Below are 25,221 nucleotides of genomic sequence, written 5' to 3' on the forward strand. Positions count from 1 at the left end.
TCACTCCTGCGTATATGTGCAGGTTTGTAGTACAGCAGCGGAGAAACAAGAAGCCGCTCATCCAGCGAACATGGAGCGCGGCTGGCCAGCGCCCGCTCTCACCACGTGGTGGCAGTTGAACTCCTTCATGACGGACGCCTCGTTGAGGAACTCGATGCGCTCGCGCATGCTGGCTGACTCGTTGACCGTCTTGACGGCCACGCGCGTCTCGGCCTCACCCTTGACCACGCCCTTGGCCACGCCCTCGTACACCATGCCAAAGGAGCCCTGGCCTAGCTCTCGGCACAGAGTGATCTTCTCGCGCGCCACCTCCCACTCGTCTGGCACGTACACTGGGGGCAGCAGAGAGTGCGTACTGAGCACGTGCGGGACACTCGCCTGTCTACAGCAATCGCCAGCCATTTGACGGTAACTGCGACTTGGGTACTACTCACTTTCAGCAGCACTTAAGTACTCAGGATTGACAGAGGCGTACAGAACCCCATTCCCCAGGCGGTCACTATTCCTGCACGTGACACAATAATGACTTCACATTAACACAGAACAACCGTCTTCCATTTCCATAGATTGTCTAACGTCTTACTTCTCGATGGAGAACTTCATTCGGCACCGTTTAAGCACGAGCCCCACTCCAGTGCGGCCGCACAACGAACACGGTAACGAAGAAGATGGACACGTACCTCTTCTTGTTGACCACTATGAGCGCTGTTATTCCGATGATGACGATGAACGAAACGATGATGGGGATGATGATTGGGAGATAGAAGAGGTTGTCGTACAACGCTGTTGGTGACACAGAGACAAGGGCATGAGACAGAGCTCATGGATGCTTGTAAATGAGAGATATCAACTGCTCTTCATCAATAGGTACGTTTGGAGGCTCGGCCGGTGCCTTACGTTTGGACTGTAACACATAGAAGGCCACGGGCACGGTCCAGGAGCCGTTGCCCATAAGCGAGGTGGCTCGGATGCGGGCGGAGTAATTCCCTGGGCTCAGGTGACTTAGTCGGGCTCCCCCATGCTCCCGGTAGTGCTGCCGGGAGACACACTCGTGCTTCTCTGCCTGGAGGACGGGCACGGACACCCCGAGGTCAAACGTGCGGAGCTGCGCACCTCCGCTCACACCGCTGTTTCGAGCTCGGATGCTCACCTCGCCGCCCAGACGGAACTTGATCTCGTACATCAAAATCAGCCCGTTGGGTCTTTTGGGTTCCGCCCACTTCAGGAACACGGTGTCGCCTTCATGCTCACCCCCCTGCCACGTCACGGGTGCTGGTATGTCGTCCGCCTTGTCTGAAGGGCAAGCTGGACCTCAGCATCGCAGCAGTCGGGATGAACTTGGAAGCCCTTCCCCGCATTCCCAGGGAACCTACCTGCTGGCTTGGTCCTGGCGAAGACGAAGGCGGCCGCGCTGCAGTGCTTCACCTCGCGGTTGCAGGCGTGGATGTCGATGCGATACACAGTGAAGGCCTCCAGGCCGGAGATCTCCCACGACTCCCTGCTGCTCACTGTGGTCTCCTCAAACTGGTACTCTATGGGGTGCGGGACCCCGTCTGTGGCGTTGCCTTCCAGCTCGGTGGCGTTCCCGCTCACGCTGTACATCAGGGTGGAGTTGGCCACACCGAAGACATCCCGGCGACGGCGGTCTGGGGGCCTGTAGAATGCGGGGGGGGGGGGGGCAAAACAACCTTTCAACTTGACAATACAGCTTGCATTACAGTGCCCCCCCCCCATATGTAAGAGGTTTATTAACGTCATAGTGTGAGCTGGTCTGCTACCTTGGCTCTGGGCCTCAGCCTGAATTCTGCTAGCCAGGACGGTCGCAGAGAGAGAGAGACACAACTCAAAAACCACAAGCTCTTCACCACGATGGCTTCCTTCTACGCGCCACTCAATGTCAATCCCAATTACGTTTATGGGCCTGTGGGTAAACAAGGAGCGAAGCCCAGGCTATAGATATCCGAGTTTACGTACAGACTCTAAGCACTCCCCCGGAGTCTACAGCAAATAATACCCTAAGCCACACTTCAGCTGGAGCCATTTTCCATTTAGGGGTGGGGGTCCTGGCAAATGCAATGCACAAGGCAGGGGACAACCGGACCAGCAGCCCGGGGCTCAGACCATAAAACACAGTTCTACTGGGTTCTGATGAATGACGTTCATCAGAAGCGCATGACTGTCCGGCTCACCCTGCCATTCCAGCTGGATGAGAATTCACCGCACAATGCATGTGAAAAACGCGCACACAGGCGTGACTGCGGTCACAGGACAACATGCCTATAGCTTAAGGAAGGTGGCCCGCGTAGCCCTGCGGGTGGTGTGAGGGAGCCGAAGGAAGAATTCAAAAAGTAAATAGGGGAGAAAAGCAGAGGAGGAAGACAAAGGCTCAGAGAGTTGCTTCTGCACAAAACACTGTGTGTGTGTGTTTGTGGGTCTGACAGTCACACAAACAGCCTCTCTGTGAGGCACGCAGCCGAGGTCTGGCTGGATGCAGCCTCGGCGTGCGGATGGTTGATTCTGTCCCCAGATGACCTGAAGGTTACGCGCCGCATAGCACCGTCCCGCTGTCGTACCACGGAACTGCGAGACTGACAGAGCGGCTCAGTGCCCAGGGGAGGTGCTCAGAAAATCGAAAACAAACACATCCTGCTCCTCCGCTCAACTCGCCCTCCAGAACCCTACCACATCCTTTAAAACCTCACAGTTTTTAGACCCTCACATTGTGGGGAATTCAGAGGGTCGGGCACAGACAACCTCCCCTCTAACTGGCGAAAGGCAACACAAGGAAAGCATCCGAACACAAGGCCCACCTAGGAGTGAAGATCGAGTTGTGAAGAAAGTTCTCAAAGACTTTGCGGTAAGAAGCATCCTCCGCCTCCACCCTCAGGTCATCGCTGGTCTTGGGGCACTGACAGCACGGCTCTTTGTCCCCGGCGCCGGCGTCCGTCTTGGGAAGCTTGTTCTCATCTTCTGCATCTACAGCTCCTGTGGCTGAGATCCTAATGGGGATCTTCAACTCTGCAAATGAGAAGAACGATTGCAGAAATCCTTCGATTCTTTGCCGCTGTGAAAGCGGACGATTCTCCCAGTAAAGGTGGAGGAGGGCCCAACCACTGACGCTCACCTTTGGAGCAGTAGTTGTGCATGTAAAGCTCTCTGTCTTCAGGCTGCCGTTGCCAGCGGAGGAGGTAGTAGGTGTGGTTCCCGTTGGGAGAGATTGGAGGAGACCACTTCACCAGCAGCTTCGTGGAGGAGTTTGAGTACGAGCGGATATCCAGCGGCATCGATGGCTCTGTTTTTGCAAAAAGAAAAAGCTTGTGAGGCTCCGTAAAAGGCTGCTACGTCAATAAGTGAGTGCATGTAAGAATATAAATTAATCATATTTGTGCAATAGGCGTGTCACTGTGCAAACGAGTGCCCTCTTCGAGAAGGTGAACATTACCTGAGGGCTTTGTCCAAATGTAGATCACCTCACTTTTGGCTCCGAAGATGTGCTTGTAATCGACAACTAAGGTGATGGCCTTTACGAAGATGGCGTACTGAGTCCAGGGTTTCAGCGGACTGAGAAGCACCCCAGGGTCCACGTCCTTTTCCTTTGGAAGTTCCACGTCCACCATGTTCCAGCTGTTGGACCCACAGCCATCCTGACCATCGAATTCGGTGATGTTCTGGAAGGGTCTGGAAAAGGGCACGTTTGACAAAGGTCAGCAGAAAAGCCGCAGTCCTCATGCGTTCGCACGCATAAACAATGTTCAGTGGTGCCCAAGACAAACACAGAATAGTTATTTTAACTTGACTGTTAAAATCAAAACCCAAGGCAGGACCAGCACACGGACTCGGAAGGAGTGGAAGTATGGAGCTCAGAGGGGCGTCGTCTGGCACTCGCCTCCTCGCCTGGCGGGACTCACGAGGCGGCAAAGTGCTCAGTAGCTGGAGAGCTTTACTCGTTCGACGACTCTCACAGCCACAGTCAACGTACGGCAATGTGGGGGGGGGGTACAGCTCGACAGATCCCAGGCTGGGACCGGCGAAATACTCACGCTTCCTTGTAATAGATGATAAAACTGATGAGATCCCTGTAATCTGGAGGTCGGTACCGTTCCCAGGTCAGTTTGATCTTGTTACTGCTGGTACTGTTGGACTTGAACTTGATGATGTGACTCTCACCTGCAAAGACCAGACAGCACCCGAATCTCTGTCACTGACTTTCACGACCTTAATGAGTCACTGAATACTTCATAATGTTACAACAAAGCTGAAAGACGTAACAAATGCTGCACAGCAGCCTATAACACATCATAACATCATCTGAACACAACGATCACCCAATGCTCTTACTCACGATGTCAATACAACTACCTGCATTGAGAAGTCAGGCTCCGACGGTTAGAAAATAGTTACCCAACTCGAATCCCAGTTAGCATTTTGAGCCCTGATTCATTCCATATATTAGGACTCGAGCAGAATTTTTAAATGTCATGAAACAGAGCTGCTTTAGGTGCACCATCGAGGAGACACAGAAACCGAAAAACAGGGTTCAAGATTAAGGTCCAGGAGTATTACCATAGGAACTGTAATCAGTCAGTTATACTATACGATGAAAAGTATGAATGAATTCAGCAAGGCTGCGGGTTTCCATTCCTGTGAAATTTAAGTTGTGAGCGTTTACATTTACATTGCGAAACAAGCGTTATAATATTCCTCACATAGTTAAAAGAGCAATAAAACCACCAATATTTATGGCTACAATCTTGCCTTTGAGGGAATCTGTAAAAACGCTTCATTCACATTGTACGCAGGAGGTTACCAGGAGGTTGTCATGAGAAAATTCCTCAAGTCAAGAACTGAGGGTGACAGTACAATGAACACATCACAGGTTTTTAATGCCGACACTAAATTCTGAGTCAAAAGTTTTGATTTCAGCTAAAGACACATTGACCATAAGGCTTCAAAAGCCCCCCACTCGCTCACACAGGACACCGTCACACAGACGCTGCGACTCACAGCTGGCCCTGTCCCCGTTGTTCCGAAAGTCGCCCTCTTCGAAGCTCCCAGTGATGCCACTCTTCTCCCACATCTTGCGAATCTCCGACATGCATAGTTTCGGGTTGAATCGAAAGAACAGCTTCCCAGTCTTGATGGTCAGATTGTGCTGGTTCCAGTCCCAGAGGTGCTGGAGGTTTTGGTTATCCAGTGCGGAGAAAGCATACATCCTGTAGTCAGGCAAAGAGAACAGGTTCTCTTAACTAGCGGAGCAGCAGAACACTAGCAGATCAAAGCATTTAAGAATAATTAGAACATTTACAGCTACAATTTTTTATGTATAAATGGCCTTAATTATTAAATAACACTAACAATAATTTTCTGACAAGATCTATGATATTTTAAAATTAGTGTAAAACACAAAAAGAAGTAAATCTCCAATCTCATTCCTAATTTCCCTCTGGGGACCAGTAACAGACCTTTGTCAGTGAAGGAGTGCAACCTGGCATCGGAAATGGCAAACGCCATCCGCGGCCCAGTCTGGAATGGGCTAACTTTAACAGAGCCCTCGGGAATGTCAGGAATGTTATTTGCGTGTTGGTGTCTCTACCCTGGGAGAGCAGGAGGATCCCCCCCCTCCCCTTCCCCCCCCATCTTCAGTAACTCGAGTCACGGCTGGGCAGATCGGGAATGTCTCACCCTGTGGAGGGCGCCAGTTACTACTTAAAGAAAAAGGAGCAGCAATCCCAGGATCTTCTCACTAAGATCACCTGAATGTTTTGTCTCTCCACCGTCACAAGTTTATACGCTGATATGGAACGGAGAAATTTTATTACAAAATGGTGTGCTGCTCCCTACAGGCAGGTGTTGGTATGTCACATCTGCTTTGTCCTCCCCTGCAATGCGAGGCCTGCCATTAAGGCCTACTGCTACTGCCCATCCTGGCCTCTTATGTCAGACTCCTTCACCTGATCCAAGGCTTTTCCCCCCTTTAGTTGCTGGGCCGAAATCTCATCTATCCAGGTAGAGCAAGTAAATCTAATCTGAGGTGAGCAGTAAATGTTCCGCTTCGCAGCTTGAAACTAACAGTAACACAGAATTGCATATACTAAATGCACAAAAAAAAATAGATTTATTCAGTGATAACCGATTTAACCATTTCTCCCTGGTTATTTTGCTTTCCCATTGGGACAGACCGACAGATCGACAGCACTAAATCCCGCCCACCCCTGCAGCCAAAGTCCCGTGGTGCCCCTGACCACCACAGAGGGCGCCGTACCCTTCGAGGAGCTCTTCCCCGGCGATGTGGCGCAAGCTCTTCAGGAAGGACAGGGAGCTCAGCGTGTGCGAGTGTCGGATCCTGACGGTGCCCGTCACCATCTGGATGAGGCCCATGAAGGTCTCCAGCTCCGACGCGATGTCATCTGCAAAAAGCACATGGGAACCACTGGCACCACGTCCCAGGAACCAAGTCGTTGGGGCGAGAGCAGCACGGGCAGCGTTTCCGCCTCCCATGCCAGACCTACTCCACAACAGGGACCTCCAGGCCCAGAGCACACCTTTGTCTAGGGCCACTTTCGCACCGCATGTAAACTGTCATCAGCCGTTAAGGAGCATCTTCCAGGGGAAGATTTCCAATAAACAGAATATGAGCAAAACGTCAATTCTACCCCGGAAGAGATCTGCCTGGAGGATTTGCCAGTCACTCTCTATAACTCACTGTATAATTTGCAAATTAAAAACCCAGAGCTTTTCAGATGGGCTAGGCGCAGGGAGTGGGCTAACCCGGTTACTTTGAAGCGTAGCCAATACTCCCAAATCCATGGTAACATTCCGGCACGGTCTTAGTGATGTATAATTAATAGTGAGCGTCCTTTGAATCTGATGCGATCTGGATGAGACGTGGCATCTTTCGGCACTAGAACAACCCAAAGAAGAGCCTTTTCTGAACAGTCGATGGCTCGTTTGACCGTTACATTCGGGCCTGGCTGGTCTGATCCACCTTTAAGGGCGAGTCTCCCTGCTTACTCCAAGTTCCGATTAGGAGCGATTGTGCTGCTGACAGAATAGCCCGCAGAATGTAAACATCTATCCTACTGAGAATTAGTGAGGATGCACAAGTTTGTACGTTTAACTAAATTTGAATTAAATAAGACCTTACATAAGATCAATGAAGGTTTCGGTTACGTAAATGCTACATACAAGAGATTGCCGTCTGAAAAGGATAATTTATCTGATCATATTTTTATGTGTGATACGAAGACGTCTGGTTCATTCGACACACGGTCTGTTGGCTAATCGATAAAGATGCGGAGATCAAAAGCCAGCATAGATGGTCCATAGATTCTATTAGCAGAGGAAGCCCGAACTTGACTGCATTGCCATTTTGGATCAGGGCTTCCCAGTGCTGTCCATGGGAACCTGCTGATGGTCCACAGTTTTGCTCCCTCCCAGCTCCCGGTAGCAAAATTGTGGACTGTATGGCAGGAAACTGGGAGGGAGTAAAAACGTGGAGCATCTGCAACTCCCCGATGCCTGGGTTGGGAAGCCCTGCAATGATCTAAAATGAGGCACTGAAAATGGAAAAGCCCTGATTTAAGTAATGCTTCATACCTGTGTTTGTTTATTGTTGGGTATTACTCTAATAATTTACACATTCTGTGTTTTACGATAGTTTATCCAAATCTCCATGCTAGCCAAAATATCCACTATCCATTCTGGCCAGAACTTCGACTGACATTAGAAAGCCAAATTTCTTATTACAGCTACACATCCTCGAATGGTAGCCTAAGAAACAGCTGGGTGGCCCTTGTCCTCCTGGGCTATAGGGAGGACTGGTTCTGCTGTGTGTATTTAAGTGAGCCAGGTACAGTGAGCCTAATTAGGTCAGGCAGTCAGGGGTATAAGGGAGCCTGGAAGTAGGCGCATGGCAGGGAACACGCCTCGAGGCGACTTACTTCCCCGACGGATGTTGATGTGGAGGTTTCCCTTGATGACAGTGCAGCCCTTGAGGGACTGAGCCGCGTCCACAGAGTCGATCATCTTCCCATCACAGATCTTGTCACAGGGACCATCACAAGCACTGCAGAACATACTAAAAGGGAGGTGCAGAGGAGAAAGGAGTCAAGGCCGGCAAACTGTGGGATTCAAGCTTAGATCAAACCGGGAGAGAAGAAGAATCAGGGCCGGTGAGCAGCGGGACTCAAGCTTAAAGCTGCTTTCCTCATTTCACACAAGATATGTTGTGGTCTCTCGTAAGGCTAAGAATCCTCACTGAACGTAAAACGTCTGATTATTTCCACACATGAAACATCAGATGGGCAGCAGCACCAATGGAGCCTGAAGAATTGGAAACTCAGTGGGGGGGGGGGCAGCAATGTTATAGTTTGCTACTTGAGAGAAGATGGCATTATGCCACACAGTCTGCCGCTAGCTGCCATATTGGGGTCACTGTTACGCATAACCGTGGCGGGGTGCTGCGGATTACGGCGCCCATGCCCACCTTTGGTTCTCATTGCGCGTGAAGCCCGTGGGGCAGTCGGGCATGCACTCGCCGGCATGGATGACGAAGCGGTCGAAGTCGTTGGGCAGGTGCACGCGGGCACACAGCTCCATGGTGATGCAGCGCCAGCCTTCGAACTTGTAGGTGTCGGCGGGGCAGTCGGGCACGCAGCGGCCCTCGTGGAAGTAGTGCAGGCAGGCATCGCAGGACGTGTCGCTGTCGGGCACCGTGCAGCTGCCCAGGCACTGCGGGTGGCAGCACTCCCCGGACTCCGTGCACGCTCTCCTCTCGCATTTGGCAGGACACACTGTGCGGGGGGGGAGAGAAGGGGAGACCGTCCATGTGACCCTGCCAGCTCAGCCAGGAGCTCGCCGGGCACACGGTCTGCAATCCACCCCACCCCCCCCAGTCACGGTACGGTGACCGTAAGTGTGCCCGACGTTATATCCACGGTCAGCGGCACTGGGTGAACACAGTCCCAGGATGTGTAAATATACTGGACGTCACAAGATGGCGTCTCACACTGCATGGCGTCAGGAACAGAAGTACAGGCGACAAAACGCCGCCTATTCACCGCAGGGGGCGTGGCCTAGGCGAGGGGAGCGGCTCGTTAGCAAACGGCACCGCCTGATTTCATTAAAACCAAGTCTTAACGCTACCTGTACCTGGGGGAGGCAGGGGTGGATCTCCAGCACATTTCTAATGGCCCCTCAAGGGCGGGATGAGATTATGGTCTGTTGAAGCTCCCGCTGATCACCAGCTTCCAGGCCATGATGTCAAGGACCTTTAAGTTCCAGGATTATTCCCAGGAGAGTCTTAATGTGCATTGACTACCGGGGGAGGGGGACAAACTCAAAACAAATATACCAGACCAGTGCGTCCCAATTTGGCCCTTGGGGACCCCCCAGACAGTCCACATGGTTGCTCCCCCCCCCCCCCAGACAGTCCACATGGTTGCTCCTCCCCCCCAGACAGTCCACATGGTTGCTCCCTCCCAGACAGTCCACATTTTTTGCCCCTTAGGGGTCCCCGAGGGCTGGAATGGGAAACATCGCACTAGATAAATGTCGCCTCCTTGACTCAATATGAATGTCTAAGCCGACGCCACAGGCTTGACCTCCCTCTCAGTCTCTCGCTCTCTCCCTCCCCCGCCATCTCCATCCGGTGTCAACACGCCCGCATGAGGGACAGTGCCCCTCTGTCTGAGGGACATCCTTACACGGACCTCCCAGAGGGACTCCCCCACCCTGCTAAAGTGGAACCATCAGGTAAACAAACTGCCTCGGCCAACGAACCCGATCCAGGCCTGCGAGTGGCTGCCGTACCCCCGGTATCCTAGCAACGGGCTCCCAGCTGGCATCGCGCCCCGGCACTCTGAGGGCGAGCCAAAGACGAGCCAGACTGACTGACATTTCTCACATTTCGCATATCGCTGTGTACAGAAATGCTAGGAATTAGAGACACAAAGCATTCAGTACTAAATCAAGGCGATGACCTCGCAGATTAAATGACTGCAAATTGTTCTTAAACTCAAAAGACAGAAAATCTCATTCAGGTCCAACTCTGAACCATGAAACGCCATGGAGCTACAACCTGCATATTAATATTTCATGCGACTTTTCATGCAACAGTTCATACAGCAGTGACAGAGATGGGCACCAGAATGTTGTGGGATCGAATCCCAGTACAGAGTTGTTGGAAGGCTAAACCTGACCTGCTCCACCAAAACACCCTGGAAAGCGAAATGGAAAAAACAGCTGCGCTTCAGCCAGTCCTCGACATCAGCCATCTTCAGCTCTGTCGACGACAGCAGTCAGGAACACGCTCAGTGTGAGGTGACAGGTCCACTCATGGATGAACAAGCTGCTAATTGGTCAAGGGAAAACATAACTAGGAGCCGTGTTTCCTTAAATAGTCACATATTCATAGAGGGGACCTGAGACTTATTTACCCAAGTCAAGTTCAAATCCCACATTTACTACGTTGTGATTTACCCACATTCCTCAATGGAAAAATCCCACCCGTCATCCCACCCGTCATCTACAGGCCCGTCCATATAAGACAACGGCACATTCCACGTGACCCAACAACATGCTTTTATTTATAGTCACTGTGAGCACAGGCCCTCCTCTAAATCCACCCCCCCCCCCCCCATATCAGCACCTATGACAGGCATCGCCTGGGGAAACTACCTAACAAGGAAGAGTCGGCGTCTCCTCATCCATTCCCGAGAAGTTTGCACGTCAGCTGGCAAACAGGAATCCACGAGACTCGAGTCGGTAATTCCAAAAATGACGAAGGAGAAAAACATCCCTCGGAGTGCATTAGAGCACGTGCTTAATAGGGTACAGACTAGATGTAACCACGTCTTACGCCGCTGTGGCAAAAGTCATACAGTCAGATTGAAAGACGTCCCTAGAGAACTGATTTCATATTTACAGCCAAAGGGCATCCAATGCAGAAAGGGGGGAGGGTCCTGAGAATGACAACATGCTTTCCAATCAGCACTATAACTGCAATGCAGAGTTAACCCTCTAAATACACAGTGACTGGCTCGAACCTGCAAATGCCGCACAAAACAAGTTTAAACATCATACCCAACGTCACAAAGCTCCGACTGAGCCTCGTTTTTAGATCTTCTGAGGAATGTAAGCTTTGCTCAGTCAGTCATTAATACGTTTTAAGAAGAGGGCTTTTGGTGCTCGGGTCTGGAATACGTTCATTAGGGCAAGGTTCTGTATGCCAGCCAAGAAGAATTCCAAAATCCAGCCAAAAATACCACAAAGGCTTCGGCTCTGGGTTCATTCTGGGCGAGCCGAGGAGAAGGTAGTAAGCGGCTTCGAGGAGGAACGGTGTCTCCGTCCCACGGAGCAGGTGAACCTTCTGGGGAGAGACAGAGAAGGTCACCGCAAGACTGCAGCGAGCTCTGGTGAACCTCTTGCCCCGGCATGGGACCTACGTTGGCGCCAACCACTAGCATGAGCGTGCACGCGCGTGGCAGCGACGTCGTCCTGATCACTCGCCGCTAAGCCAGCAACACGTTTCCAGGACGCACTCCCACAGAAGGCTCGCTGTAGCGCCTCTCAGTGATGGAACGTTACTAGATCTGGAGCAGAAACGTGCTAATTATCAATCCGTAGTGGGGAGGGAGACGTAGAGGGTGGAGACGTAACCATGGCAACCACACATTTTATTTTCCGTCGGCGGCTGAACCTTATCTGCTGCGGTCTGATATGATGTGACTTTGCCCACGTGTCTCACACCCACGCCGCTAATGAAATGCTAACTGAACATCCATCCCTCACCAAGAAAAACGACAATCTATCACCGCCAGGCTTCCATCGCGTTCCCCGATAAAGCACATTTGTGTGAGACTTTCCAGTATTTACTGAATCCTCTCTTTTTTTTTGCCTTAAAAGGAATCCCAAGCATTTCAGAAGAGCAACATTTAATACTATCCTCACAAAAGTCCCACATACTTAAAAGTATGACCGCAGAACAGGAATGTGATCCGTGCAAATGTTAAACATGAAGGTTAACTGATTAACTAAATACTGATTAAGTTAGAACAGCATGTTCCAGAAGCACAGATAAACCACACACAAGCAAAATCCCAGACCCACAACACCCTCACCATATCCCCTCCCCACACACACACACACACACACACACACACACCTCACTGGCTCTCATCAGCTCGCCCAGGTTTGAGTGAAAAGTTTGGCTGCAGCAGGAAATGCATTGATAGCTTAACATTTACTAAAGGGTTAGGGCTCCTGATCGCTTTAACAGCAATTATCCTACGGGACACACCCTACTGTCCATTATCCTCCTTTGCCCTCCACGATAAAGGTGGGATTAGTCTGCTTTCAGCCCATTCCCAAATGTAGGAGCAAATTAATAAAGAATACCCCCCTGACCTAACTGTACAGTAAGTCAGCTCTATTTCAGGGGCTCAGATTGTACTTCAGTGACATCACCAGGCTACTCCGGTTCCCCGGATACCCAGTAGATGACATAAACAAACCAGACGCATTAAAACAGACTTGGGGGAAAATGGTTATTTCAGCCGCACGTTGTTTTTCCGATAGAGTGACATCACGACGCAAACAGGCGGCAGGGAGCGTCTCCGTGTCAGCGTCTGAGCCGATAGTGTAACCCCGCGCGGAACTCCCCCGGCCCCGCTTCCCAGCCCCACACGCCCAGGACGCTCCACATTCTCAGACTGCGACAGGCACGAAGCGGCCGGCGCAGGGCACTTATGCGGCGAGAGAGAGAGGGGGATGCGGGAAGAGACGACGCTGTTTAACCCGGACGTGCGGTCGTCACGATCTCACACGCCGCAGAAGTCGGCGGGCTGGTCAGACGACGCAGGATGTTTTAAAACATCACAGCCAGTGCCGGCTCGAGAGCCGTCTGGACGGAACCGCGCGGGTCCTGACTAACCAAACGCACACACCAGAGTAAAAACGAGCAGGCAGGCCGTGAGCTCGGCACCCGATCGCGATCAGCCGATACCAGGGCTCAAACACAGCTGCAATTCAATGCAATCTGCTTCATAAAAACAATATATATATTTATATAAAAATGGTACACAATGGGCCGGATTATATTTAAAGTGGAAAAACACTTGGAGAGTTGAGTTTCAGACGACTGATAAAATGAAGCCATCACACGACAATGACGGAGTGAACCTACATTCTGCTATGACACATTATCTGAACATCCTTCTGTTATTTACAGGGAACATATTAAGAGGGGTGAGCAGTTGTTCCAAGTTAGATAGGAATTTAACCGTTATTTCCACACCTAAACCTTCAGTAGGAACTCGGCAATTCTGGACAACTAAAGTATTTAGTTCATTGTTATCCAATTCGCTCCTCGGGGACCCACACTCAGTCCATGTTTTTGCTCCCTCCCAGCTCCGGTGCAAAAACGTGGACTATCTATGGATTCCCGAGGACTGGATTGGAAAACACTGCTTTAGTTAAATACAAATTGCTGCTGCACACACTGTACACTGTAGAGATACTGTAAATGCACTGTTAATCTATGTTCTCACACAGTTAGGAGTCACCAGAGCGTCATCCCCGGACCAACCACTAGGGTGAAACGTCCCCCGGGGGACCGTGGACACAGATCAGCACATTAGAAATGCAGAGCTGGTTATGATTCATAGTGACACGGAAAACTCAACACGTGATGTACATTAAATATTTAAGGCACAGTTTTAAAGCGCAGACGATTGTTTAGGTGCATTGGGTGAGCCCGCCAGTCTACATTAAGAATGAATATGTCGCCTGCTCCGTGACCTCCTGCCCACTGGGGGTCACTGTCTTATGTCTTCTCCATTCGCAGCGGCACTATGCACCAGTCTCTGTGCTCAGGCATGGGAGACATTTCCTCTTGCCAGGGTTTGGTGGCAACAATCTTTCCTTCTACGCTGATTCAACAGTCGCTGGTATTGTTCAAGGAACCTGGGAACCTGCGCAGGGAGTACAGGAACTGGGTCAAAGGTCATTCTGAATTCCATTTGATTTTTTTTGTATGTCCCCAAAGCCCTATAAGCATATACTGGAAATATCTCCAGGATCTCATCATACTTCTGTGTAGAATCACTACATGGTTCATCCTCCAGCCAAGCCACGTTAACTTCTGTAATATTCTGTAATTTTAGCTAACTGCTTTATGGGCAGTGGTGCATTTAAAACCCAGACGGACCTTCCCACAAAGACTGCAGTCATACATGGGACGTCCTAAAGTCGATGACCACGGATCTGCAGTCTCCCTTCATGAAAGTAAAAGCTTTCAAATTCTTATTATTTCACAACAAAGTCAGCCTCTGTAGCACGTCACTGCACTCCTGCCAGTAATCATTATTAAATAATTGACAAAGATTAATTAGGTGTCCGGGGCTTCGCACAACTACCTAAACTACGGGATTCATGCAAGTACCACTAAACATGCTAGAACGTTCCACAAACACACCATTATGTATTCCGATGGAATATGTAATGGCAGGTCATTTCCCCCTGGTCGTGAATGACGTTCTCTCTTCTCCAGACGGGGAGCGGCAGTGAAATTTTAGCACACAAAAGGCCTGAGACCTCAAGGCAAGGTGGATGGTACCGTAATGCTCGACAGACGTGGCGAAAGGAGCCGTATTTAAAAAGCTCTGGAATATTGACAGACACTCGACCGTTCCGGGATTTCGCCTCACTGGAACGCTGATCGTGATTGGCAGAGGTAATACCGCGGCAGCAATGTCGAAACGGTGTACAAAGAACGCTATCTGCAAAGTCTTCATATGCGGTCAACAAAGATGGGGGGGGGGGGGTCTCCTCCCAAAATGAAAAGATCTCGATTCAGGCAGCGAGAGAAACGCCTCAGTCGGGAGGGACGTGGGAGCGGCCGGCATGCCGTCAGTCAGCGGCGCGCTTCAGAGCTGCCGTTCTGTTTAGCTTTCGTGGCGGTTTCTGCCTCGTGCGGCTGGCGGGGCGTCTAACGGCCCTGTGTGGAGCCTCTCTGCTCCCTCCCCATCCCCAGACAGTGGCCGCGGTGACAGACTGCCTCCGAGAGGTATTTTTAGCCTGCAGCTCAGCCTTGGCCTTCATCCTTATTCATTCAGGATACCCTCTCGCAGTTCATCTGAGGACTTGGTCACGGCCGCTGGGGCTGATCCTCCGGCGGTCGGCGTACGGTGCTCGCACGCCCCCCAGTACCCCACCCCAGCTGGCCGCTCTCTCCGAAACATGTCGAATTTGGCGTATCACCACCATCTCCTGAACCTCCGCAGCTCCCAACATCTACATCTGCTTCTTATGTCAAGAAACATCTCGGCTTTGCTGCAGAGTCCTCAATTAAAACATTACTCCGCAACTTGGGGCTCCTCCTGGCTTATCGTGCATGAGATCGATCCCATTGGCCAGACCACAGAAGGATTTTGTGCTGTATGTCCGCCAACATGACGGACAGGGATCTGACTGCTGAGCAGCTGATGAATCTGTTCGGGAGGAATTGCGTGACATCAGTCTGTCATCACAGGGTTTAAATGAAAGTCCATTTAGCAGTATTGTCTAGCAAACTATTAAGTCCTTTGTTGATCGAACAAATCAGATGATCCCCATTCCTGTCAAACTAGTGAGTACCAACTATTTTTCCCTGAGGGCGAAATTCCATCATCGGCACAAAGAAAGGTCCACTTGCCCTGAAAAATTGGTCACGTGGTCCGGATTAAATTGTGTTTTGGTCAGGATGCAGAGCAGAGTCCGCCATTTAGGGACTCCCGTATCGGTATTCCTCCACCGGAGCTAACCCCCACAGACGAAACAGACAGCTGAGATGCAAATATGGTGAGGTGTTATGCAAATCGGCCCTGCTATTGCAATACTTGGGGAGCAGACTCCTCAGTACGGGGAGGTGGGGAAAAAAAAAAAAAATCAAATGGGGGAGATTCTACCAAAGCTAGAGCAGTGGTTCTCAAACTCGGTCCTCGGGCCCCACTGTCCTGCTTGTCTTCCAGCTATCCCTGCCCTACACACTGCTGATTACCTGGATCAGGTGTGTTCGGTCAATCAGAAGCTGAAAGACAGCTGGGACTTGTGTGTGGGGCAGGGATAGCAGGGAAACAAGCAGGGCAGTGGGGCCCAATGACTGGGTATGAGAACCACTGACGTAGAGGAACTAGCAGAGCTACTCAAAGTAAGATATAAAGGTAATGATGGACTCATGTCAGGGACAGGATACATTTTTAAAACACCCCCAGAAAAGGTGCTAAATGAACAAAACTGCTGTCCGAATTCAACATTATCATCTGATATAATTACTTCTATCGTCCAAGATAGGAACCTGCAATCACAGTGATCAGAGCCATTCATAGCAGTGTCCTCCGCAACTCATAGCGGAAGCAAAAAAGTCATAACAGGACGAGGACGATTACGCTCCTCAGGATTGGTAAAATACCACATCTCACACGCGATTCACCACACAAGGTCCCCTCACCTGCACCAGTCTGTGTGCTGCGTGGCCCAGTATTGCCCTCACTGGTCTGACATCCTGGCCGACAGAAAGGAGGACGAGCTGAGCGACGCGAACGGCCAACGCTGGCCGCACGTCGTCAGCAGCCCGTGTGCCGCGCCGCTGGGAAGACCAAACCTACACCATTTGCGGACATGCTACGCGCCTTGAAGCACGGTTTTTGCCATGAATTTGCAGAATAATAAAAGAAAGATCTAGAGAGAGACCATCCAATGGCAAATGTTCTATGACGCGCTAAGGTGTCACACACAGAGAACCGCTTCTCATTCATCAGTCGCATTAGGAAACCTAAACACAGACACTGCCACAGAGACCGGCAGCAGGGGAGGCTTCAGGACGGCACCTGACCCCATAACCTGCCGGCACCTGTGTCCCACCTCAGGAGAAGCAGTCGACCCTGTCTGACCTCTGATCCCTGCAGGGTTCCCGGAGACGTGGTGGCCCCAGGCACAGACCTGCTCCATTCCCACCATCTCAATTCTCCTCTCTTTCCAGGGGCTGGACAGCCGTTTTCTCTGCTCTCCAGCCTTCAGTGGGCTCCAGCGCCAAGCACCTGGAGCAGAGACGTCTCACGACGCCAATTTAGAACTTCCTAAAACCATCATTAGTAAGTCTCTGCACAGACCCTGCCATCTGATATTATCTTACTCATGTGTGAGATGATATGACCCACCGACGCCTGCCTGGACCTCTACCAGGTAGCCTTCAAACACAAGGCACCTCCTTCCGAGTTGGGACCACTAAGGATCGTAGCCAAGCGTCCGGCTGTACAGAGAGGCAAACTGGAGTCACTCGGGCAAAAGCATTGGATAGGCAACAAAATAAGTGATAAAATGCCGTCACATTCAACTCCACCCAGAGGGACACCTCAGCCGATTAAGCCACGCAGCCCCAGAAACACCAGGCACGCTGGGAAAGATCACTGCTCAAACTAGCCACGTTCCAGGGTCCCAAGTTACTTTCGGTATTTGCTCCAGACAGCGTTCCACCCATCTGCAGGCACCTCAGGTTCTCCACCTGGCTGCGGATCCTGCTTCCGGGTCTCGTTTTCCCTGGATCTTCCGGGGCCTCACCCAGCAGGTTAACGTCAGGAGAGGAGCCGAGGCCCGTGACCACTAAGCTACCCGCAGACACACACAGCCAGCCTCAGCAGACACCACTGATATCATCGTCACTTGGGCCACTCAGAAGATCATCGCTGAGGCACTCAGTAGAACACAAACCACAAATCCTGCCAGGAACCTCTAAAGCTCACATGGTGAAGCTAATGAGATAAATAAAAACAATTAAAAAGTTAAAAATGACAATGGTAACAAAAACCAAAGGATATTCTAGTTTTGAAAATTTGAGAGAGGTCTCACTATTCCTTCAGCACGCTCCTTTTAGGGCTCCATGCCGCGTGTGTGTGTGTGTGTGTGTGTGTGTGTGTGTGTGTGTGTGTGTGTGTGTGAGAGAGAGAGAGAGATACTCAGAGGGACACTGGGTATATGAGGACCACCAGAGAAAAGTGTGTCCTACAGCAACTCAAGCAAGAACCTTCGGTTTCAGCTCCTTAATGATTTCCAAGGCTAAACCCACAACTAAAATCTCTTAACTTTAAGTTACTCGGTCATTTCTTATGAAGCATATTTTCCGCTGACGATTTGCCAAACAAATATCTCTCTCATCTGCACAGGTGAGGACAGTCACACCTGGGTGTCAATATCCCAACAGATCTTCTGGATGAGAACATCAGACGTTGGATCACGAATTCCATGATGGCGATAAGTTAATCACAGCCTTCATGAAATGTGTTCTTGCCCTGAGCTGCAAAGCCAACAGCCTGAATGGCGTCCACACAGCCAATCGTCTGCCATCAAGTCCTGCCATGGTTACTGGAATAACATCGAGCTGTACAATGTGAAGCTTTGCATGTTTTTACTTACCTTTAATTCCAATATTGTGTTCAAAACGTGTTACAGCCCATTCACCATGGGCAACAATGTGCCTAAGCTATTTTTTAATCCATAGATTGTGACTCTCTCTGAAAGCCATCACCATAAGAGCCCGGAGGGTAGGTCTGAGTCACAGACGCCCATCTCCGCACCTCCCAGGTGTGCCAAAGCCCTGCCCAGCAACAGGGACTCAGGGCTCAGCTGGGGGTCCACACTCCCCCATGTAAAGAGGGAACGAGTCGCCAGGAGTGGGTGGGCGCACGGTGGACTGTGTCCAGAGAGATTCTTGGTGATGGGCTGGTGATGAGCTACGGTTCAGCCTGTCTAAAATTTCCTCGCTGCTCATTGGGTCAAAACAGGCACTGATGGAAAATTCAGAGAAGTTTCATCCAATGGGATTTCACTACCGATCCATTTCAGATTTATCCTTACAGATAGTTCACAAAGTCTTGGTTGCGTGAAGGACCTAAATTATCTACATACGGCGGAAGCAAAACGCAAGGGCTTATTCCGTTTTCTTCCTCAGAAGAAACCGCAACGTCCAGCACCGCCCAAGGGACCCGGCAAAAGGGACTTTGAGGTTCCTCTGCGGATCTTGGAGTGAACAGCTGAGAGCGTGTCATGCGGCCGACCCCCTGTCACGTCTGCAGTCCCGAGCAAACGGTGTGAGGAAAGGAAACGGCTCCAGCACAATGGCGCGATTGAGCAAGGGCCACCGGGGCCGGGGGCAAACGGAAGGGGAAACCGGAGAGGAAACAAAATTAACCGGGGGCCTGAGAAGGGCGAGGGGCAGGAGGGAGGGAGGATGCGATGCGATGTGCGCGTGACTCATGGCCCCCACTACAAACATACGCTCCCAAAAATGTCTGTGACACAGAGCCTTTGCTTCCTACCAAACAAACAATAGCTCCATTGTTTAATATTCTGCCGCGGAAGCAGCCGGAGAACATAAAGACGAGCTTTGAAAAGAAGGGAGAGAAGAAAAACACAAGCCCTCTCAACCGTGACACTGACAAGGAAAGGCGATGATACAGCCCACAGGCTTTGGAGACCCTCCCCCACCATCCTACCGCCCCACCACCCCCGGTAGGCAAAATATGCCCTTTGTTTCCTTGGTGCCTGAGACCTCACACAGCTCCGAGCCGAGGAAGTTGCCTGCAGTATGACGGCCGGCCAGCAGGGGGCGGCAGAGAGCAGGCAGGCGCCAGAGCAGCTCTTTGTTATACTGACTCCAGCTCTCGTAACTCTGCTCACACAATGCTCTCACGCTTCTTTGTTACGTTCGAAGGTCAGCAGGCTCAGATTCCGGGGGGGGGGGGGGGGGGGGGGGGGCTCTTGAAAGGCTTGGACCTTTTTTCTGAACCTCATAAAGTTAATAACTCTTAAGTCTGTGGTACCATTGGTGTGTCTTACAGTGTCACCATGCATCGCTGTTCAAGAGCTATTTTACAACACAAGAGCCATTAAATAGTTTGTTTATATAACAGATAATGGGGGCAGGGGGCTAAAATCTGAGGATTTTTAGGTGGGGGGACCGTTTCTCTATATACGGGCAGAAGCTGTGGCGTGTCGTGTGTGTGGGGCTCGTTGATTAGGCCTGGTTACACTAAAATGATAACTCACAAAAACCTGACAGAGAGGGTTGCACTGTAAGGCACCATTTTTCCACGTATGTGAGGTTTCTTCTTGGATGCTGGACCAAGCATGGAGATGCAGGGAACATCACGTCCCAGTGGAGCCGTCCGCTAAGCCGGCCCAGATTTCCTGACCATCCTTCATGGTGCCGTTAGAGTTTACTGCCCTCGGATTGGACGCCAATCCCATCTGATGACTTCTCCGTGCTGTGTGTGTGTGTGTGTGTGTGTGTGTGTGTGTGTGTGTGTGTGTGTGTGTGTGTGTGTGTGTGTGTGGTCATTCAGGTCATGACTCTGCATTTCTGTAGCCTGTTAACACACTGTTAACTAGACGCATTTAGCCATATCTGTGGTTTTATCAGGCAGCAATAACCGCTCATCCTTTACTGCACCAGGACCACCAAAACACACCTCAAAATCCAGTGCAGGTGTAGGACACACACACTCATACGGAAAGTAGTTTACAGTAACCAGTCTACGTCAACTATCCTCCAGCCGGCATGCAGGCGCACACATGCACAAACAACATCAAGAGCAGGGCAACAACAGCCACTTAGAGCATTTATAAAAGAGCCACCAGCTACATTTAAGCAATGCGGGACTGACAGACTTTTCCACTGCAGATAAATTCCTGTGTTTTTCATTAAGTTTCTGCTGCAAACAAATCATGTCTCTGGGTAACAGAAAGGACCCAGATGGCCGTGCCTCAAGGCCGACACGCAGGGGGGCTTCGTCGGTAAGCGACAGGGGTGAGTGCTGCCTCCCCATCGGTACTCAGAATTACTCAACCTCGCTGATCATCAGCCTCCCAAACACTGGGGAAGGGGGGGGCAGTTCCCCAGCTGCTGGAAACTGCCATTAAATGAAGGCCATCCATTTTTAACTGCTAATTTGACCATGAACAAGCACAGCCTTTTATGCTATTTAAAATGGCCACTCTTCCCCGACTCTGACTGTGGAAAATCACCTGAATTGCCAACCTTTGATCGAGGACATGGTTCTCTAATTGGACATTTAACAGAACTGGGAAAAAAATACATTTTTATATTCCATGAGGAGAACAGGTTGTCTCTGTGGACAATAAACATTAAATATTAACAACAACAAATGGCAAAAGCTCACGTAGAGAGAGAGAGAGAAAAGGGCCAGTGAAGTAAAGTATAGCGAGGAACAGCTGAGGATCAGCAGAGCTTCTGAAGGAAGATGGACACTGGCCCGTCTGCTTTGTGTATTCGGCTCACTGGATCCAGCTGAATGAAGGATGACACTGTCATGGCCTGCAAACCAGCATCATAAGAGGGGGAAATTCAGTCGATCCTCAGTCTGCTAACGTGACACAATGTTAGGGACAGCAGTGAAGCAATGAAGGACCGAATCTTCCTACTCTTGTTTTTGCCGAGTTTGCTAAACTGGTCTCAAATCTCCCCCGATCTCACTACTGAAGGACCCCCCTTTGGAGTATAAAGACCTATTTTTGTATTCCCCCGACCTCCAAAACTCTGTGAAACGGGAAACAAAAGTGAAGCGGAGGAGTGCATTTCACGATGGGACTGTAGATCAGGTGGGCGGTAATTAACAAAAGAAGGAACTCACGGGTGAGTCTAGCGAGTAAAAGTGCAGCGGCAGTGATACCGGCAGGGTGGAGGGAAGGACGGGATCCGGTCTGGAGTGCAGCGATGGCTGGCGGCCGTGGGTGGACATGGCAGGGCAGCAGAGGAATGCTGATTAAATGCATCCGCGAAGTAAACGACACCAGCCGAACCCAGCTGCCTCACCAAAGCGTAAAGCCGGTCAGCACCCTGACCCCCACGTGTCTGGTCACTATGCAAAGCACCTGAACAAGCAGGTGACGGGCGAGGAGGGCGGGGGGCGGGGGGGCAGTGACATGACTCAACGCCAAGAGGTCGACGTGTGCAGACACAAGCATAAAAATCCCCTTCGGTGTGGGGTTTTGGTAAATGGTATATGGCTCCCTGCCCCCATCCACAGCCACATGGCTGCCCTTAAGGGTCGTCACGCTTTCTCCTAGCTAGTCCCTCTTCCATATACCGCACCCCGTAAGGGGAGAGTCACCTCGGCACAGAGGGCCATTGGGGGGGTAATGGGCTGAATTAGGGTGTGACGGGGCAGCGGGATCACGCCAGAGATACAGGCGGCGGGAGCGGAGGCGTAGCGAGCGGAGGCGTAGCGAGCGGAGGCGTAGCGAGCGGCGCACACAGCCTTTCCTCGGCGCCTCACAAGATCCCTCGCATGCCAATAGGGCAGGGAGCTCCCATCTGATACAGACAGACGCCCTCCTCGCCATTTCACGGGGAAGCGATAAGCGGTGCCAAAAGACAGCTAGGGGGCGCTGTCGTGTGGTCGTGTCTGCTGATGGGCACAGGGGACTTCACTGTCCCATGTATCGTACGTACGGGGGGGGGATAAAGCACCCGACAAACCAGGGCCGTTCAGAAACAAACTTGGATTGGAAGTATGGGGGGGCTTATTACATTCCCCCCCCCCCCCCCCCCCCCTCCCCTAGACCCCCTGCACTTTAGCGCCATTCATAAAATGCCCGCAGTACAGCTGCTGACGGGGTCAGGAGCAGTAATGGGGGGGCGGGTAGGCATTTGTTTTCATAATTTCCGATTTTCCGCACCTCCATCTCTGGTTTTTTAAATCCTCCCTTAAAGGGAAATACCTCCCAAAAATGACACCTGATTTCACATGCAATTGCCTGTAGTTCACTGCTCGATAGGGCAACAATCGTAATCATGATTATTTTGGTGAATCGTGAAATCGTGAAAAAGTTATTACTCATGGACTTCACCGAATGTGTAATATTTGTGAAGAAAAAAAGAAAAAAAAGTCTTTAATGGTGAATTTCCTCTAAATATAATTCAACTGCGGGAAGGGCAGGAAATGGGTGCGTTGGATTTATATCAAGAGAAAATGTGGAATATCACTGCAAAGTGAAATGCGGCACAATAATCACTTCTATCTCAATTGCTTTGACAAACGTTGGAAGCCAAAATCGTAACTGAAATTAAGATTCGATCAATGGCCCAACCCTTAGCTCACCCAAAGCCACTAACTATTTCATACAGCACACATTTTCGGATATTTTTACTCTATCAACGGCAGGTTCGACGGCAGATTGCTTCTCATGCGACTCCATCGCTTGGTCTGCTAGCTCTCCAGACCTCCTAGGTCAGTCGCTCGCCGGACATCTTCCCCCCAAAGCACCACATCCCAGACCCAGGCGGTCAGGCTACGCGATACTCACAGTTGCATGAAAGGATGGACTTTAACAAGGATTTTACGTCAGAGAGCAGCAAGTCCGTGTCTGAAAATGTCAGAATAAATGTACAATTTCTACACCACGAATTTAAGATTTAAAAAGCCCCTCAGCTTTTTTTTGATTTATAATAACCCCACAAGCTACACACCAGTCCTTGGGGCTACGAAACAACAGTAGCCTATTCTATGGCTCAACTCTCTCAGGGGAATTATATCTTATAAGTTTGGGTCACCGTGCTTACATCATGGAGAGTGCGAGAGCTCACTGTGACCAGCGACAGCACTGCGCCTCTCTCGCAGCGTGGATTCCGGCCGTGCTCAGGGCCATATACCAGACGATTACATTACTGTGGAGTTCCGTCCTCAATATCATATCGCCTCCTTCCATTTGACCCCTAGCGTGTTTCTCCATCTTTCCAAATCTCCTTCTCACGCAGGTGGTCTGCAAGACAGAGACTCATGGCCTGAATCTGAGCTAAATGGCCCCTCCCAAACCAAAGAACCAAAAGCAGGGGCCCGGGACCTTAATGGTCAGTAGTTTTAATCTCCAGGAGTGTGGACACCCGAGGACCAGGACTGCCCGGCCTCTCGGTACCAGCTCCAGTCCGTGGATGTCCTGAGATTCGATGACCTTCTGCAGTACAGTGTGCAATCACTGCCTGTATCGGTACAGTCGGCGATGCATTTAAGTTTCTCGTTTAACGAAGGGTCAATGTGCTGTCGGGTGTATCTTCGGTCTTACAGAAATCCCAGCCTTCTGTCCAAGGCTGCAGGCAGTGTGTCCTCAACATGATGTCACTGCTTCCTGCACCATGAAGGATGACCCAAGTCGCTCAAACGAAATCACATGCCCCCCCCACAAGTGCATGATTAACCACTGGGAGAATCTCAATGTGGCAGGATTCTCAGAAATGGTACAAAACTTCTCGTGCTCTGGATTCTGTCACAAGCTCTCGGTGCCAACAGACGGCATGCGGCCCGTTGTGTAATCAACGCCGTTACCACTACTCCGCTCTGTAATCTTGAGACGTTGCCATGGGAATGACGGCCGCTTTGGCATGTAGATTCCCCCCCACTTCAAAATACTCCGTTTTACACCAGCCAGCTGACAGAAAGCGACAAGCGTAAAACTTGCCTGAGACTGTGGCCTGTTATTATATGAAATGATATCAGCTTCAATTACGATTCAGAAATAGCTACATTTAAAAAAATGCATTTAACGGCATGTACCTTGGCGACCTGTTTACATAATTAAATCTCAGCCCCGACCAAATGTGAGCTACGCACACTTTGGACAGGCTGCAGAAAATGCCGGAACGTGGAGGTAGATGGAGACGTAGAGGACGGCCACACGGGGAACTCCAAGATCACACCAGGAGATCAGAGCGTGATGGACACCAGAGGGTTACTGCACCTGTATAAATATTTTAAGTGCTAATTACGGTGATAGGGCGAGAAAGGGGGGAGGGGCTTATATACAGAGGGAGGGAGGGAAAAACGAGGGACATCAGAGTGTTTTCATGAATAATGAAAAGTTGGATTCATGTCTACTGAATTGGGGGTGTCCTTTGGGCTTTGGGGGGTGCGGCGAGGGGAAGTGCTTCACAGCGCTCCGCCAAGCCCCCATAACTCGCAAAGAAGCCAGCAAGGTTTTACTGACCAAATACCCTCACACCCCCATTTTAAGATTTGTTTGATTGTTTGAATTTTAATTCGGATCAACATATTCAGACACACTGCACCTGACATCCAGGCACTTGGGACTGGACAGTGACGCATGTGCCCAGGGAATTTTATGAATGTAAATAAAATATGTATGCAGACAGACAGACAAGGCCCCAATGCCCGC

General features: G+C 50.7%; 1 protein-coding gene across 1 annotated transcript in view; it reads right to left on the reverse strand.

The window, feature by feature from the left end:
• The window catches only part of LOC125751785 (insulin-like growth factor 1 receptor), a 57,926-nt gene that overhangs the window by 9,810 nt on the left and 22,895 nt on the right, over window positions 1-25,221 (reverse strand). Inside the window, exons 3-16 of the mRNA XM_049031060.1 lie at window positions 8,486-8,792; window positions 7,941-8,077; window positions 6,263-6,407; window positions 5,005-5,213; window positions 4,041-4,167; window positions 3,443-3,678; window positions 3,125-3,292; window positions 2,811-3,018; window positions 1,374-1,654; window positions 1,151-1,293; window positions 898-1,063; window positions 681-783; window positions 435-505; window positions 103-332 (exon numbers count right to left, since the gene is read on the reverse strand). Of these exons, the coding sequence (XP_048887017.1) occupies window positions 103-332; window positions 435-505; window positions 681-783; window positions 898-1,063; window positions 1,151-1,293; window positions 1,374-1,654; window positions 2,811-3,018; window positions 3,125-3,292; window positions 3,443-3,678; window positions 4,041-4,167; window positions 5,005-5,213; window positions 6,263-6,407; window positions 7,941-8,077; window positions 8,486-8,792 (2,531 nt within the window). The remainder of the gene's footprint in view (window positions 1-102; window positions 333-434; window positions 506-680; window positions 784-897; window positions 1,064-1,150; window positions 1,294-1,373; window positions 1,655-2,810; window positions 3,019-3,124; window positions 3,293-3,442; window positions 3,679-4,040; window positions 4,168-5,004; window positions 5,214-6,262; window positions 6,408-7,940; window positions 8,078-8,485; window positions 8,793-25,221) is intronic.

The sequence above is a fragment of the Brienomyrus brachyistius genome, chromosome 11 (assembly GCF_023856365.1).
Source record: "Brienomyrus brachyistius isolate T26 chromosome 11, BBRACH_0.4, whole genome shotgun sequence".
Taxonomy (NCBI): Eukaryota; Metazoa; Chordata; class Actinopteri; order Osteoglossiformes; family Mormyridae; genus Brienomyrus; species Brienomyrus brachyistius.